At 34.9% G+C, this 17,452-nt stretch overlaps 2 protein-coding genes across 3 annotated transcripts; one reads left to right on the plus strand and one right to left on the minus strand.

Annotated features, from left to right (window-relative positions):
• Positions 1–5,315: 5,315 nt before the first annotated feature.
• Positions 5,316–8,592, plus strand: LOC115714392 (uncharacterized). Of its 2 annotated transcripts, none has more exons than XM_061113178.1 (9): positions 5,316–5,528; positions 6,115–6,457; positions 6,847–6,880; positions 7,018–7,236; positions 7,397–7,486; positions 7,638–7,703; positions 7,786–7,877; positions 7,970–8,017; positions 8,154–8,592. In XM_061113178.1, exons 2-9 carry the CDS (start codon positions 6,135–6,137, stop codon positions 8,269–8,271), a joined length of 990 nt encoding a protein of 329 aa, XP_060969161.1. In that variant the 5' UTR covers positions 5,316–5,528; positions 6,115–6,134; the 3' UTR covers positions 8,272–8,592. The 2 variants fall into 2 exon arrangements, with proteins under 2 accessions (XP_060969161.1, XP_060969162.1); XM_061113179.1 differs by having other exon boundaries at positions 5,450–5,528; positions 6,106–6,457.
• Positions 8,593–9,727: 1,135 nt separating this feature from the next.
• On the minus strand, positions 9,728–12,294 carry LOC115714621 (uncharacterized). The gene is made up of 6 exons (XM_030643367.2): positions 11,943–12,294; positions 11,754–11,836; positions 11,237–11,323; positions 10,815–10,963; positions 10,565–10,696; positions 9,728–10,186 (listed from the first exon to the last, which is right to left on the minus strand). Exons 1-6 carry the CDS (start codon positions 12,103–12,105, stop codon positions 9,997–9,999), a joined length of 804 nt encoding a protein of 267 aa, XP_030499227.1. The 5' UTR covers positions 12,106–12,294; the 3' UTR covers positions 9,728–9,996.
• Positions 12,295–17,452: the final 5,158 nt, after the last annotated feature.

The following is a 17,452-nucleotide window of genomic DNA, read 5'->3' on the forward strand; positions in this document are numbered from 1 at the left end:
AAAGTCCACTAGAGCCGGCCGGCCGAGGATCGCGTTGTAGGCTGTCGGACAGTCTACCACCACGAAGGTGCAATATTTAAATGTGCTTTGGGGAGTATCCGGGCACAGAGTAACCGGGAGCCTTACTTTTCCCATCGGGATAAGCGTCGCCCCGTTAAACCCCGTGAGCTGCGACCCACTAGGCGAGAGGTCACGGTCGGTCAACCCTATCGCGGTGAAGGCTTCTTTGAAGAGCAGGTTCACGGAACTTCCATTGTCAATTAAGACTCTGGCCACCACTTTATTCGCGATGGGGGTCTCTATGACCAACGGGTCGTGATGAGGAAAACGCACCGTCTTGGCGTCTTCTTCCGTGAACGTTATGGGTTGGTCCATCAGCCGAGGCCTTTGAGCTGGGAGTTGAGTAACTTCCCATATCTCTTTGTGTTTCGCGGCCTCGGCGTATCGCTTTCGCTCCTTGCGAGTGTTCCCTCCGATATGGGGACCTCCGGAGATCATGGCCACCCGCCCGTTAGGCCGGGGCGGTAGCCCGGGAATATGCTGGGCGTCACCTGCGGGAGCAGCTGGAGCCAATACTCCTGCTGTACCCCCTGGTGTTCCCGGAGGCATACCCCCAGCCACCTGTCCCGGATTAAGGTGGGGCAACCTATTCTTGATCCACTCATAGAGGTGGCCCAAACGGATTAGATTTTCGATCTCGTCCTTGAGATTCTTACACTCATTGGTGCTATGACCAATGTCGTTGTGGTACTCGCATCTTTTGCTCGGATCTCTCCGGGAGCTGTCTTTGTACAACGGCTGTGGTCTCCGGTAGTGCGTATTTTGCCTAGTGGCGAAGTACACACGTTCCTGAGAGTCCGATAACTCCGTGTATTGAGTATATTGGGGGGTGTACCCCTTTTTCTGGTGCTTCTCTCCCGTTCGGGTGCTGCCTTTGGAGGACCTTTTACTCCTCGATCCCTGGGTAGGGCCTGTTAGGCTAGCAGTCGGGGCAGCCTGTGAAGGAGCTTGCCCATTCACCCCGGACGGGTTGCCAAAATGAGAAGATACTGTATGCCACCCACCTGTGGAGTTGCAGTCGGGGCAGTACCCGAGGGTGATACTCTGGGCATGTACCCTGCTATCCCGGTGGGATAATAGCCTCCATAGGCCACGATTTGGGCTTCTTCGAGGTTGATATACTTTTGGACTCTTTTCTGGAAGTCCTGGAGGCTAGCAGCCCCTTCTTGCTGCAACTCATTCCAGAAGGGAGTCCCAGTACGGATTCCTGCTTGGAGAAGTGCAAGCTGTTGTCCGTCATCAACCTTCTTGGTCTTCGAGGCTTCCTCTCGGAACCTCTTGATGTAATTCTTCAAGGTCTCAGTGGGCAGTTGCTTGATATTGGTCAAGGCACTAACCTCCAAGTTGACCTTTTTGGCGGCGACAAACTGTCTCCGGAAGTTGGTCTGGAGCTTGTTCCAACAGCCCACGGATCCTGGTTCCAGCTTTTTGAACCATTCCTCCGCGGACCCACTCAGAGTGAGTGGGAAGCACAGACATTTGGCATCATTGCTGACCCGCATGACCGTCATGACACGGTTGAACCGCGACAGGTGGTCACTGGGATCGGAGTTCCCGGTATATATCGCCATTTCGGGCATCTTGAAGTTTTTAGGGAGCTCCGCCTCCAGGATGTGCTTGGCACACGGCTCCCGATCCTCGCTGTCTGAATCGGAGTCGTCTCCCTTCTGCCTCCGGGAGACTCGAGCAATGTCTTTTCGGAGTATGGCGAGTTCCGCCATAATTCCTTCATTTAACGTACCCGAGGAAACCACGGGCCCGTATCTTTTTTGGTCAAGGTGAGCCCGGAGGTCACCTTGATTCCCATTGATTTGATTTCTCAGATCAATGGGAGGACATCTCTGTCCTCTTCTCCCTCTACCCCCTAGTTCCTGGTGCACAGAAACGCTTTTTCGGTCCCCTCGATCTTGAGGGCCAAGACTCCCTTTTTGGGGCTTGCCCCTCTGCGGACCTTTCCCTTTAGGGGTAGAAGTAGGGTTTTTTGTCTGATTTCCCTCAGCAGGATATCTTATAGGGCTAGGTTCCCTAGATTTCTGCTGCTGGGAATTAGGCGAAGATGTCGCTGGCTCCCTATGGAGTCCAGCGGTCATTGCCTTGGGGTGCACGTGAATGCCAGCTGCTTCCATGGCTTTCTGCATGGCTAGCATCACTTCCTGCATTTTCTGGTTTTGCGCTTTCTGAGCTTCGATCTCGGCTTCGTGATCGATAGCTTTTTGTCTGAGAAGCACCAGCTCTGAGTAACTTCCTTCGTCATAGGCATACTCGTCGAGGTTCCCCTCGTAGTCCTCGTCGGGGACTATTTCTTCTTCCTCGGACTCCTCTGCTGCTCTTGAGGCTACATCTTCCTCATTCGGGTCTTGAGCATCTTCCAGAGGGCGAGGCTGACGTGTACTTCTTGTCTCCACCATCTTTGTGAAGCCAACTGCTTGTTGTGTAGCAGCTTTCTTCAGCTCTCAATGAAAGCACCAAAATGTTGACCGAGATTTTCGGCAACTATTAAAATATGAGTATAATATTGAGCTGTAAGAAAGCGAGATAAGGATTTTTACGTGGTTGGGGCGTTAATGAGCCTTAGTCCACGAGTCTTTGTTATTGATGGATGTCTTTAATACAGATTCCACACTCGAGGGAATGTTACCCTTATAAATACAGAGAATGTTCTTGGTGAGTATTTACTCTTCTTGCTCATATGCAACCCAAGATTTTCGATCCCATTAAATGAGCTTTGAAGGGGTATTTATAGTGTTTTGGTGGGGTAATCCCTAGAATTGTTCTTACAAACGTATCTGTAAGTATCCATAAAGTTGGGTATTCCCAATGAATATACCATGGGTAATGCATGGTCAAATCCCTAGGTGCTGTAGGATTTTTATGAGGAATGTCCTTTTTGCCTTGTGATTGATGTGACTCTTCGCAGAGTAGCCGTCGCTAGACTTAAATGATCATTACTGTGGCGCTGCTGTTTGGAGGTTGTGCCGTCAGACTTTATTGCGTGTTGTTAGGCCTCCAACACGCTTCCTCCCATGCAACATTAAATGCGACTTGATTGCTCAGGAGAAGCCTGACACTTCGCGGAGAGGCTTTATGCTATGCGAGCTTCCGGGAGCACCTTGTACTCCGGGTGCCTCCTCCGGGACCTATGCCCAGGGTGCTTCCTTGTGGCATACAAAGACTTAGCAAATATTTACAAGTTATCTGATCCACGTGTCCCTGTTTGATTGGTCCACGTATATTGGGCGAAATCAGGGGCAACACACATGTACTAAATCATGCCCATTGAACTTTTAAGGTCATTGAAAATGCCCCCTGAACTACTGAGATTGTTGGATTTAAGGACTTTTTTCTAATTTTAGTAAAAAAGTCTAACATGGATAAAAGTAGGCATAATTTAGTACATGTCAAAGTTCAAAGGGCATGATTTGGTAGATATCAAAGTCTGGAGAACATGGTTTAGTACATAAACAATCATTGAAATAGTAAAATTGAATAAAATTAGACAAAAGTCCTTAAATCCAACAATCTCAATAGTTCAGGGGCATTATCAATGGCCTTAAAATTTCAGGGGCATGATTTGGTACATGTCAAAGTTGAGGAAGCAAAAATCCTAATTAGCCTATATTAAATATTTTCGTAATTATTTAAAATTTATGAAAATATCCTCTTATCTTCATTTTGATTAAAAAAAATAATTGAATGCCAATTGTGCTATTATATATATGTAAAACCATTTGTTGTGATATTTTTTTCGACCAAGCTCCGCCGGCTTTCCTTTGCCTTGGGCGTGGCTCTGGTTAGATGTGTGTGATTTGTTTGTATTTGTGCACACAAGAGTCTCTTGGTTCTTTTTTAGATTGCCATTGACTTTTTCTCTTTTTTTTTCAACTGTTTGTAAATTATCTTCGAAGAGTTGTATTATTCTATCAAAGATTTAACGACTTCTATGAGAATCTGTGCTTCTAGGGTGGCATTGTCTGATGCAGGGTAGTGGGTGTGCCGTGTGGGTGTGAATTCTTGTAAGGTCAACTATGGTGTAACTCTATTTGGATTCAGAGTAGGCTCTTGTATAGGCTTTTCTCGGGTTAGGTTGTGTTGATAGTATGATGTTGGTCTCTTTGTCACAATTAATTTATGTCACTGATTTAGTGGTATCTTTATCTCATATACTGTTTTTTTTAAGGTGGTTGTAGCGCTAATTGCAATAAAGATTTTTATACGATTTTTTTATTGCAATTTAGATTGCAGCGCTAGTTGCAATAAAAATTTATATGTAGAATTCTGTAAAAATGCAATAAAAAAATGTTTTGAAGAATAAAAATAAAAAAATCCTAAAAAAAAAAATTATACTACAAAATTGAGGGTGCCTATACTACTAAACTGTCGCATGTATATTTGACCATTTGAGTATGTAAGATATAAGCACTTCATCAATAAATCAATAAAATTGTTCTCACTTTCATAAAAAAAAAACCATTTGTGATATAAGATTTTATTTATTTAGGTGGCGTTTGGTAACACTTTTTTAATCAGTATTCTGTTTTTAAAAGTGGAAAAGTAAAAATATTTTTCAAAAACATGTTCTATAAAACTGTTTTTACTTTTCAATTTTATAATTAGAAATCAAAATTTTAAAAACAAAAAAAAATCACTTTCAATATTTTTTTAAACAGTTTTTTTTTTAATCAATCTTTTGGATTACAACCAGACCCGGACCCGAATCCCCTCCTCACGACCTTGGCGCTGAACCCGGCTTCTGACCCGAACCCAAATCCAACCCCGAATCTTGACCCGACTTAATAAAATCAAAAAAGAAAAATGAAAATAAACTTTACAGAACACACTTTTGTTTCTGTTTTTAAAATTAAAAAACAAAAATGGTTAGAGAACGCATTTTTTTTAAAAAAAAATAAATTTTTTAAAAACAAAAATTTTACTTTCATTTTGTGATTTAAAAATTAAAAAGCAAAAGTATTACCAAACGACACCTTAGTTATGTGTATAATTTTTTTTGTTTTTCCTCTCTAATAAGAAAAACAAGGCCCTCCTTTTGTTTTCAGATTCAGTTAAAGGATTGGTTTTTTGTTTTTCTTAATTTTTTTTTTCATAAACTAGAAATTTGGTTGACGTAGGAACAAAAAGGGATAGTTCTTTCCTATTCCAAGTAAACTCGTACGGCTGGACATGGATGACGTGGCATCATTTCAGTGGCTCAACTTCAACCATTACCAACCAATTCTCTAAATAAATAATAAATATTAAAGAAACGACCAAAAAAAAAAAAGTTTATTCTGTCTTCTCCACTGATTCTTCTCTTCTTCTTCTTCTTCTTCTCGGATTTCACAACTGAGAAATCAAAAATACATAGGACAATATAGTACACTAGCTTTAAATCTTGTGCACGAACAAGGCAACAAGCAAAGAATCTTGTGCGTTGACGCCTCTCCTCTTTAATCTTTTCCCATTACAGAAGCGTAAGTGCCAAAGAATTGTTTTTTGTTTTTTGTTTTTTCAAAGGTACCGACTTTTGTGATTTTGTTACAATTGAATTACACCCTCTTGGGCTAAAACCGGTATATAAGAAAGGAATCTCTGTTTCATTGCATGAATTCATACGAATCTCATTTGGGTCCCTTACTACTGTTATGGTATTTGTTCCTTGCTTGCTTCCTTAATCACTTTTTTACACACATAGTATTTCAAATTCAATTATCAGAAAATAATTCTTCTTTCTTAATCTGCACAAGATGTTCGTAATTGGGTTTTTTAGTGTTGTGTGGAATTATTAGTAGTTTTGTTGCTTTTATTGAACCAATGAAGTTTCAAACTTTTTATGCTATAATTTCTTAATGATTAAATGGGGAGTTTTTATTTTAGTAGTGTGTTTAAGTTTATGAGAATTCTCTATCTGTGGTTCTGAAAAAGAAGGTGTTGAGGAAGTGTTTGGTGAAATTCATGTGTTTGACCATTGAGTAATATTTGGAAATTGAATCTATATAAAACATAATTCTGGGAGGAAAAAATTCAATTAAGTGATGGGTTTCTTAACAGGATCTCCAGAACATACTTGGCAGCCAGTCATGACTGCCGACACTACAGAACCGAGTTATTGGTTGAACTGGAGGTTCTTCTTTTGTGCTTTATGGCTGTGTTCAACTATGGTAGCTTCATCCATATTGATATGGAAATATGAAGGGTTTAACAAATCAAGCTCTAGGAGAAGAGAGCATGAGGTAGAAACATCAGGTTCTTTGTATGAGTATGAATCTTGGCAGACTTGTCTTAAGGGAATCCATCCTGTATGGCTACTAGCTTACAGGATTGTAGCTTTTGTCACTCTTTTCGCATTGCTTTTCGCCAATGTTGTACTCGATGGAGGTGTAATCTTCAACTTTTATACTCAGTAAGCATTCTGTCCTTAAAAACTTTTATCTTTTCTGCACTATACTTTAATGTCAAGAGATTTGGTGTGAAATCTCCCATAACATCTATGGAATTTTGATGTATCCAACCGAGTAATGCACGCAATGCAGCTTGGAGTTTCTTAAACCTTTCTTCCCTTTGGCAGTATTTGAGGGTGCTAGAAACTGATATACAAACCTATTCATTTTGAAAATAGTTCTGTGGAATTCTCTCAGGTCCACTCCCTGAGAGTTAGTAGAAAACACCAAAGATCATAATGTTATATTTTAAGATGATGCACCAACAAATTTGTTTTTTCAAGTTATCTCACAAGGGCTGGGAAAGCTAATGTTATGTACTAATTTGTTTTTCTTATAATGTGCTGAACAGATGGACATTTACTTTGGTCACACTGTACTTTGCGGTATGAACTTCAAACTAAGGCTCTTTTCATCTGAAACATTGTTCAACTTCAACTTTCTGATTCCCTTTAAGCATTAGATTTCAATGCTTTTGATGTTGCTGTCATTAAGTTTCTTATACAGTGCATACATTTTGCAGCTGGGAAGTTCCCTTTCTATTTATGGATGTCGAAAGTATCAAACTAAAGTTGGTGGGAATGCAAATAATTTCGACGCAGAGCGAGGCACTTATGTAGCTCCTAGCCTTGGAGAGAGTTCAGAGGCATCAAATTTGTATAAAAATCTCGATACCCGTGAAGGAAATGATGCTCATAAAACTGCAGGTGCATGGGGTTACATCTTCCAAATCATTTATCAGGTAGATTTTTGTATACCCGAATCCTCCTTTAATCACCCAAGTAACTTGGAAATGATTTTTTGTTTTGGAAATTGCAGTGCCTCTCTGTTTTCAATTGCTATGTTTTACTTATATTAGCATTTCAAAGAGTCATAAAATCCCTTTGCTCCCCTATGAACAGGTTTCTGCTGGTGCTGTGGTGCTAACCGACAGTGTATTTTGGCTCATTATTTATCCATTTTTGACAGCCAAAGATTACAGCCTGAATTTTGTAAGTAAAAAGCAACATTGTGCTGAATCTCTATCTCATTTTAACAAATTGATTCAACTTCTCAAATCTCATAGGGGATGTATTGGTTGATTTGATTGTTTGCTATTTCTGAGTAGTTTCATTTAACCAACTTGTTTGTGTATTATTGCAGATGATTGTTTCTATGCACTCAATCAATGCTTTTTTCCTCATTGGTGACACAATATTGAATTGTTTGGTACGTAAATACATTGCTTGTTGGTGTTATAGACATTTTCATCTTCTTCTTCCTAATTATGCAAACAATCTTCTTTTCGCAGAGATTTCCTTTGTTTCGAGCTGCATATTTTGTGTTATGGACAGGAATATTTGTGATCTTTCAGTGGATTGTCCATGCTTGTGTATCAACCTGGTAAAAATAATTGACTTTTTCACTTCATGCCTTGAATGAACACATTCAAATTTTATGGCTCACAATGCTAACACCCTTTGTTGCAACAACAGGTGGCCCTATCCATTTCTTGACTTATCATCCCCATATGCTCCTTTATGGTATGCTCTTGGCTTTTAATCTGATTTAGAAAGAAAATGTTCTCAAAACCAACAATCACATTACTGAGAAATCTGTTCTAGAAACTTTTAACAGTATTCGTTTTGTTCATGTGTCTCGTCGATGCAAATTTTACAGGTACATCGGAGTTGGATTGATGCATGTTCCATGCTATGGCATTTTTGTTTTGATTGTTAGGATTAAAAAGCTCTTGCTGTTGAGATCATTCCCGGAGTCTTATCAGTGTGTGAGGTGAGGACTTAGGAGGAGAAGCTTGTTATGTCACCATAGCTTTTGTCATAATTATATATATAACTAATAGGAGAAGAAAATTTGTATCTCTGCAAGTTTTCCTATCACTCTTATGGCTATACTCTATGGTTCACCTTCACCCAAAACATTCCAGCAGAAAAAGAAGAAAAAGAAAAAAGAGAAAGGAAAGCATTACATATTTTGCTTATAGAAAAATTCATTTATCAATTCTTGAATTAGAATCTGTACTCAACTGTAGGTGATTATGAATACAATTACACAAGCATATCTTACCAATAAAATATACACTTAATTAGATTACTAATCTCTTGTGAGTGTGTTTTAATTATTATTCTTTCTTTTCTGAACTTTGTGAGTAGAATATCCGCTTAACCACAAAATTCGTACTGTATTGCATGGTGTGGTGTAGTTAATTTTATTCGTGGTGTGTAGTTATAGTTAATTTTTTTACTATCATCGCAATACGGTGTCATTTGTTTAGTCATTTGCTAATATCTTTTTTCTTTATTATTAATTGTAGAAAAAATTGGAATTTAAAGCGAATCAGATACTCCTAAATCTACAAGTACAAGTACAACAATGAATATAAATTAAAAATATATCATAATTTATAACTAGTTCTTATTTGTATTTTTTCCTTTTTATTTGTTTGAGACTTAGAGAATTGTATTTTGTTTTGCTTGTTGAAGTACTAAGATTCTATTTAGATTTTGTTATGTGGAAAGTTACTCTTTTTCTAATATATTAGTTAATTTTCTATCATGGTTAACCACATCATTTTGCACCACACCTATAGTTTTCGGTTAATGCAAAACAAATTAACCATGTACTTGAGATTTTCATTTAACCACTCTTTTTGGGTTGGTTAAAGAATTTATATTTTCTCTGGTCGTCTATACAACTAGAAATAGAAATTTGACCCGCAATGATGAATACCTGTGAGTACCCACCTCGAATGGGGCGGAAAATACCTGTTTTGGTGGGTTATGAGGGACAATTTTATTTACCCAAAGCGGGTTCAGAATGGTATTAGGGGTAATATTACCCCTTCCATATCCGACCCCAATAACTAGTTTCTATATTATTTTTTAATATTTATTTGTATAATTGAATTTGAGTTATTGGTTACAAAGGTGATTATTGATTTTTTTATTACTGTCATGATAAATGTTTTTTAATATAGTGTTCTACACATTAATTTCTATTTTCAATATCTTGTTTATTTAGCATCAATATATGTAGTTGATTATGTTTTTAGCTTATTTTTCTTTTACAATTTATTGAATATGAAGTATAAATTAGATCTAGTGTTCAAAACTTTGTTGGTTTTATTTTTTCATAGCATTACTATATTTAGTTCCCTAATTTTCAGTTTCTTTTCAATCCTTTATAGATAAAAGCTAATAAACACTCAAAACGCGTCATCAAAGAATGTTAAGTCAGTTGAAAATGTTTCAAATTGGTAAAGGAAACATCCATAAACAGTTGTCATAGTACATCAATCTTTCAAGTTCAACTCTCAAAAGGGCTCTCGCCAAACCATGATTAACGACCTCTCTCTTGTTTTCTCTTCGTTTACATTTACTTTGCTAAGCTCTACAAACTCTACTTTACCTGCCTTTAAGCTATTAGCAGCCTTGTTGATTCTGAACATCAGGAGGCACTCTTGAGAAAGCTCTTAAGCCATAATTTCTTTCATTTCATGAAACTAGGGCTTTACATGCTCCCTAATGAACTGCTCTACTTGAGATATTTCACCCTTTAATCCGGATGCCTCAGCAACTGTAACTTTGTTATGGCACTGAGAGAACGAAAACACTTCTCCTGGTACGCCAAGAGTGAACTCATTTGCAATATCAGCTTCTGATACTGCACTTCTTGATGCTCGCAATTTGTCACTGATCAAAACAAAGACACGTTAGAAAGTACAATAATACGAATAGTATCTTTAACCTAGCGTGAAAATCACTGCTACACGCAGTAAGCTAATGATTTTTGTCTAAAAGAACAATTGTACTCTTCTGCAATTGCAATGGACAATATAGAAGTAGAGATCAAGTGGGCATAACCAGAAATATAAACCTCTCAATAAGTTGCACAAAACACATGACAAATGTTATGTTATTGAAAACAAACCTTAATTGTCTGTGTAATGAAGATAAGATAAACCGGTATACAAGATAAACTCATTTACTATTACAGAGCATTATACAATTAATACTAAAATTAAGTAATTAGCGAAAACACAGTCACTTAGAAACAAATTGAAGTCTTACATTTCCTTCTCCATTTGTTTCCTGATAAACTCCTTAGTATGTGCTGTCACTTTATCTGTTTTGTTGCAGAGAATAAGCACTGGAATCTTCTTCGTCACAACACTAGCCTTGGTTAGAACATCATAAAGGTACCTTTTGCAGAAAAAATACATAAGTTAGAAACTCATGGCCAAAGGTGTTTGAATGGGACAGAAAAGGAGGAAGAAAAAAAATGAACAGAAATAAAAGGAAACAAGTGATAATATCTTACTCTGATGCAGCACGACAATTTGGTAAAAATTCCAAAGCATCCACCACAAAAACTAGACCGGCTGCTTGAGGCAAAAAGTCATCTAGCTTAGGTCGAAGACGAGAATGCCCAGGAACATCAACAAGATGAACCGGCTTCGTTTTTCCATTCTGTTATTCATAATATGGAGGAGGGGAATAGATTATTATGGACATCACCCTTCTAGAAATAAAGAAATTGCAGTTCATTGCATACATTTACATGTACAAGAGAAGATGCATATCAATATATCATAAACTAAGCATCCGTCTATTACAAAAGACAACATTCGGGGCAAAGATGTCTTAACAGAATACACTATATTTCCTTGTGTCAGTTGTGTACATATGCAGTACATAGTGAAAATGAGCTAAAATATGTGAAAATGAGCTAAAATATGCTACCTTTGTTTTCTCAGAATGCAGCACAAAGGTGCCCTCGTTTGGTTCCATAGATGTAACAGTGCCCTGATGCGATGAGCCATCCCGCAGCTGGCCATAAGCAACAATTCATGCGTATGAGAAATGAAACTAAACTAGTGGATTGTAATAAATCCTTGTTCATAAGTTGACAAATATTGCAACCAGAAGAACAATGCAGATGCCCCAAGCTCATTTTTCATTAAGAAAAAGCATAACACGAATGGAAAAATTACATTATTATGCAAATTTCAACAACGAGCAACAATCCAATTAACTAGCACCACCTCAAAATCTTGACTTATGAAGACCATGTTATGATATACCCATAGGTGAAATTCAGTTATTTACAATACTAGCTCCAGTACTAATCTTCAACAGATCTAAAATGAAAGTAGAAGAACCGTTCTTCAACAGCATCAAATTCTACACTACCACTGTACCACAAACCCAAATACAATAAACCATGAAAAGCCCAGAAAACCAGCAATGACGACCTTACCTGATAGAAAAGAACAGTCTTGCCACTTCCACTAAGCCCAGTGAGTACAATGGTGTTAGATTTGGTGCGTTTGAACAACCGAACTGGAACAAGCACCGCGAAAAAAAATTGAAACAAACAATTCGAAAAATGGGGGAAAAATAAATAATGTAACATAAAATTGAGGATGAATGGAGTAGCAAAACATACTGAGAATGAAGAAAAGGATTGTGAAGATAAGAACACCAAGAGCTACATAGAGCTGTTCTTCGGGTATCTGATTAATGTACTGTATAGCTTGATTCCACCATGGCTCAAACCGAGTCTTCAATTCTTGAAAACCCTCCATTGTTCTCAATTTCAAATCTTCCATTACCCCAAAATGAAATCGTCTTCGGCTTCTCGATTAAAGAGAGACCCTTTGGGGGAAGTTAAGAAAGGAATCGACTAGTTCGAGAAATGAAAAAAGAGCAGGGAATCGAGTCAATCAATCTTTCTTTAAGCCCTAGACTGATTTGGTAAAAACCAGGCCTAGCCTATCACAGTGTGCCAAGTCATTTTTCTTTGAAACTTTTAGAGCATTTTTAAAGGTAAAACTTTAAAGGATGTTTTTAAAATTTTATTTTTAAAAAATAAAAAAGTGTTTTAAAACTATTTTTATTTTTTGATTTTAAAAATAAAAAACAAAAGTGTGTTTTATAACTTTTATTTTTATTTTTTGATTTTATTTAAGTCGGGTCCAGGTCCAGATTTGGGACCGAGACCGTGGTCCGTGTTCAGATCGGGGCTAGGGCTGGAGTCCGAATCCCAAAATCTAAGTTGTAGTCGGAGTTCAAAATTTTAATTAAGGAAAAAAAACTTTTTAAAATATTGTGAAAGTGATATTTTTTAATTAAAAATTTAAAAAATAAAAATAGTTTTATAGAATATATTTTTAGAAAATATTTTCACTTTCTTAATTAAAAAAGCAAAAAACTGATTAAAAAAATATTTCTAACACCCTATATTAATCACTAGGGGTATTCGCGGTACGGATTGTGCGATTTTTGACTATTTTTTTAAACCAATCCGCACATGCGGTTTCCCAATTTTCTAAACTGTACTCGCACCGCGAAACTAAAAATTACAGAAACCGCACTACAAAAAATAGTGCGGTGCGGTACGATTTTTGCAATTTCTGCATTTTGGACTATCACCAATAATTAAATTATCACAAATCTAACAAAGCTTGAGCAACACTTGTCAAAAATACCATAAGGCTTGAAAATAAATATGTAAAAAAATTAAGTTTCAGTTAGGGTTGTACAAAAAAATTCATAAACCGCCCAAACCAAATAACCCGCCCAAACCAAACTGAAAAAACTGATAAAAATTATAAACCGAAATAACTCGAAAAAATTACAAACCGCTCAATCTGTTAATTGGGCGGATTGAAAATAGGTCCAACTCGCTCAAGTAAACTGACCAACCCGATTTTGCACCTTTAATTTTTTTTTAAACTTTTTAGTTTTTATTATATATAACATAAATGATTAAATATATAATAATATAAAGTTATATTCTTAATTATTAGTTTTAAAGACATATATATGGTGTTGTACTTTAGTAGAATGTGATATTTTTAATTTATCTTTTTAATTTTTATTGATTTTGAATTTGAAACTAAAAAAAAAAAGTTTGGCCGGTTTGGGCGGGTTAACCCGACCAAACTGCCCAAACCGTTGGTCGGTTTATAGATTTTTTTTTTTTAATTGGACGGGTTGCACTTAAATTTTAGCAACCCGAACTTTAGATAGGGTTAGAAAATATATAGAATAAACCGCCCAAACCGACCGATGTACAACCCTAGTTTCAATAATACAATAATTGGTGGGCTTTGGGTTGGACATTCACATATTGGACCTAAATAAATATAAATATGGGTTAATTTCACAAATGCACAAAAACAACAAAAATACGGTTTTACGGAATTTTAAACATTTTTACGATTTTTTCGATTTTATTTACATAAAATACGATCTTTTTATGTTGAAATTTTGTTCATTTGTTGTTAATTTTTTGTTATATGTATGTTATTTTTTGTTGTTATTTTGATGTTATTTTCATGTTACTTTTATGTTGTTTTCTTGTTGATTATATGTTGTTTTCGTGTTATTTTTTGGAAAACCGTAAAAATGTAAAAAAACATTCTTTGAACGTAAAAATGTAAAAATTTTATAAAAAATAGTACCTTATGTAATTATTCCTATAAATATTGGTATTTTTATAATATGCGGTACGGTACAATTTAAACCAATTCAAAACCACGAACTGCACCGCACCGCGCGATTTAGGAAAAATTCAAACCAAACTGCATCGTAAAGAATTTCAAATCGCATTTTTTTTTACGGTGCGGACAATTTGAGCGGTTTGATGAACACCCCTATATTAATCAGTATGATGAGTTACACTCACTACACTTATAATAAAGATGTGTGCATTCATCCCTTTCAGAAAAAAAAGTTGTGCATTCATCCCTTTCAGAAAAAAAAGTTGTGCATTCATCTCAATAGAAAACTCATTTAACAATTATTGCAATCATTAACTTAAAAGCATATGGCTACAAACTTACAGTTATTACCGTTTATTGGACATCGTCACTGCTTAAACTCTTCGATATTTCACAAATATGAAGGTCAGGAGAGGGCCAATCAGGCCCAAGACCAACGCCTTAGGCCCAAATGAAAATGGACCATTATTTTTTTAAAATACCAACTTTTCTATACTCGAAAAATCTCATTTAAAAATATTATTTTGGGATAAATTGAAAAATATCTTTTTTGTATCCATTAATCAAAAATATCCTTATATTATATTTTATTGAAATATACTCACTTTTTTGAGTGGATTGTTCAATATACCTTCACTCTCTACTTAAGTTTTACCTATAATTTACATTAACTTAAGGGGTCTAACGGGGATATAATCGGATATATTTTAAAGAATATAAAAATAGAGATAAAAATTAAAACAAAAAAAGTAAAGTGAATATACTATGGTGTCGTTTGGTAACACTTTTTTAATCAGTTTTTTGTTTTTAAAATTGAAAAAGTGAAAATATTTTTCAAAAACATGTTCTATAAAACTGTTTTTACTTTTCAATTTTTTAATTGAGAATCAAAATTTTAAAACAAAAAAAAAATCACTTTCAATATTTTTTTAAAGTTTTTTTTTTCTTAATCAATATCTTGGACTTCAATCCCAAATCCCCCCACGGCCCTGGCGCTAAACCCGACCTCTAACTTGAACCCAAATCCAACTCCGGACCTAGACCCGACGTAAATAAAATCAAAAAATTAAAATGAAAATAACTATTACAGAACACACTTTTGTTTTCTGTTTTTAAAATTGAAAAATAAAAGTGGTTACAAAACACATTTTTATTTTTCAAAAGCAAAATTTTTAAAAACAAAAATTTTACTTTCATTTTATGATTAAAAAATTAGAAAATAAAAGTGTTACCAAACGGCACCTATATAATTTCCTCTATTATTTTCATGAAATATTTGTTATGACAAATTGACAATATTTTATTGGGCTCCTCTTCAGTCAAGGGCCGACCTTGTGATTTTTTGATCAAATACCAAAATAGAAACGACAACAATTATTAAAAGAACGACAACAAGATGGTCTTCTTTCTCATACCATTTCAGAAAAATAAAAAGTTTAATTGGTTTTTCTCTATATCAGAAAACGTTCATATTCCATTACTCTATTCACAAATTCCACATAAAAAAACAAAGTATATATATATATAAAAATAAATATAATCAAATTTTCAAGCAATAAAATTCATAAGAAAGGACTAAGTCAATATATAACTGCTCAAGTAAGCAATTTTTTGATTCAAATGGCAACCAAAAAGAGTGGCTTTTTCATTGGACATTTCAAACCATGTTTTAAGTAAATAATTGCCACAGTTATACTCTTTCTTTAATCAATGAGATTCCAATCTTTATGTTGACTCACAAGTACTGCAAATCCAATCTTGTGACTTTTATTTATTTTATGTAAAATATTTAGCTGCTTGTAACTTGGGTTTTCTCATGATTTGTAGAATACACTAGAATATATTAAAACTTCTTATATATAATAAGATTTTGCTGGAACGTTTTATGTCAATCAAAATTAAACAACAAACCAGAATTAAAATTGATTTTAAATAGAAAATATTAAATAACAAAGAAGTCAGTGAGAGGTAGCTGCTGTACTGTGTTGACTAAATATTTGGCTTATGAATATGTCAACTCCCTACTCAGACTGGAGTTGTTACTTATCCTAATTAATTCTGGTAATTAACAATTAATTCAGAATATAGGCTTATGGCTATTCCCACCAAAAATAATTAAACAAATACAAATTCATAATTACTAGTTTTCATATATTTTTTTATGTACACTTGTCAGTTTGTTTGGTTTTATACTTTGAAAAGTGACTTGATCTCGTCCATTTGTGGTAGAGTGAAGTGGATTGGGCAAGTGTGACACACGAAAATGTTTATGTAATTTTCTTGACCTTGACACATTTTTCACATATATATTCAAAGCAGCCTCCAACGTTGATACATGTTTATATATTTATATATAAATCACCTCAAATTGTTTAAAGATATTATAGTTTTATTGTCTAAATTTTCAGAGACAGTTTTGTCTCATGTGACTCGTTCTGAGAATTTAACGGCTCACGATTTGGCAAAGCATGCTCTGCAGTTAGACGATGAGCTATCCAGGTTCGAGGAGGTTCCAGCGCCGGTGACGGATGAGTGCATCGTAAATTCATAAATAATTCTAATCACTTTGTAAAAAACAAATATTTCCTTGAGAACTTCGATAATCAACCTCACAATTTTTGTCTTTGATTTTTAATAAAACTTAAAATAAAATAAAATTTTTATTAATTGCAAAATTAAAAGTGATGAAATAAGATATTTAAAATTTGTATCTTCGATTTTTTTTTTTTTTTGATTTTCTACAATAAAAAACCAAAGATAAATGCTATAATTGTCATAGTGCCACCTTTTATTAAGCCGGTTATTAGCAAAATGTATTTATAAGGAAAAGTGAGTATGTTATGATAGATTGTAACTTGTCATTATGGTAACTAAAAACAAAGTGAAAACATTTTCAATTATCAAACTCCCTACTTTTTTTGCTATTACACCCATGAATGGCGTACTTTGAGTTAAATTTAGTTTATATTTAACTTAATTTTATTGTTTGTGCTCTAATCTAATACATAAGATGTAAATTAATTATAAAAGTTAGTATTATTATTAATGTTAATTTTTTTTTTTTGAAATCCTTATTAATGTTAATTAAAAATATATAAAATAATTAATAGTAAAAACAATTTTTATTAATGAATAATATTAATAAATGGCAAAAAATAATAAAAAATATGATATTTATTAAAAGAATTATCTGTATTTTTTTTCACTTTTATTTATTTTTTATATCTTTTTTCATTTTTATAAAAGTTGTTTCCATTTTGATATTATGTTATATTCATTTCAGGGTTATACTATTTACATTTTATAAAAGTTATTTTTCAAGGTTATGCTGATGGTATGACTCCGGGTTTCTTTCAGAAGTGTTGGGGAGTGGTGGGTTCTGATGTGGTTAAACTTGTTCAAGATTTTTTTGCTTCGGCCACTATTCCCGAGGACTTAAACAATACAAACC

The sequence above is a fragment of the Cannabis sativa genome, chromosome 4 (assembly GCF_029168945.1).
Source record: "Cannabis sativa cultivar Pink pepper isolate KNU-18-1 chromosome 4, ASM2916894v1, whole genome shotgun sequence".
Lineage (NCBI taxonomy): Eukaryota > Viridiplantae > Streptophyta > Magnoliopsida > Rosales > Cannabaceae > Cannabis > Cannabis sativa.

Excerpts from the sequence above, each read along its gene's own strand:
- LOC115714392 (XM_061113178.1), top strand. The coding sequence starts at position 6,135 with ATGACTGCCGACACTACAGAACCGAGTTATTGGTTGAACTGGAGGTTC. Across the intron at positions 6,458-6,846 it reads ATCTTCAACTTTTATACTCA|ATGGACATTTACTTTGGTCA; the intron begins GTAAGCATTCTG and ends TGTGCTGAACAG. Across the intron at positions 7,487-7,637 it reads AAGATTACAGCCTGAATTTT|ATGATTGTTTCTATGCACTC; the intron begins GTAAGTAAAAAG and ends GTATTATTGCAG.
- LOC115714621 (XM_030643367.2), bottom strand. The coding sequence starts at position 12,105 with ATGGAAGATTTGAAATTGAGAACAATGGAGGGTTTTCAAGAATTGAAG. Across the intron at positions 11,324-11,753 it reads AGACTGTTCTTTTCTATCAG|CTGCGGGATGGCTCATCGCA; the intron begins GTAAGGTCGTCA and ends GCTTATGGCCAG. Across the intron at positions 10,697-10,814 it reads AATTGTCGTGCTGCATCAGA|GTACCTTTATGATGTTCTAA; the intron begins GTAAGATATTAT and ends TTTCTGCAAAAG.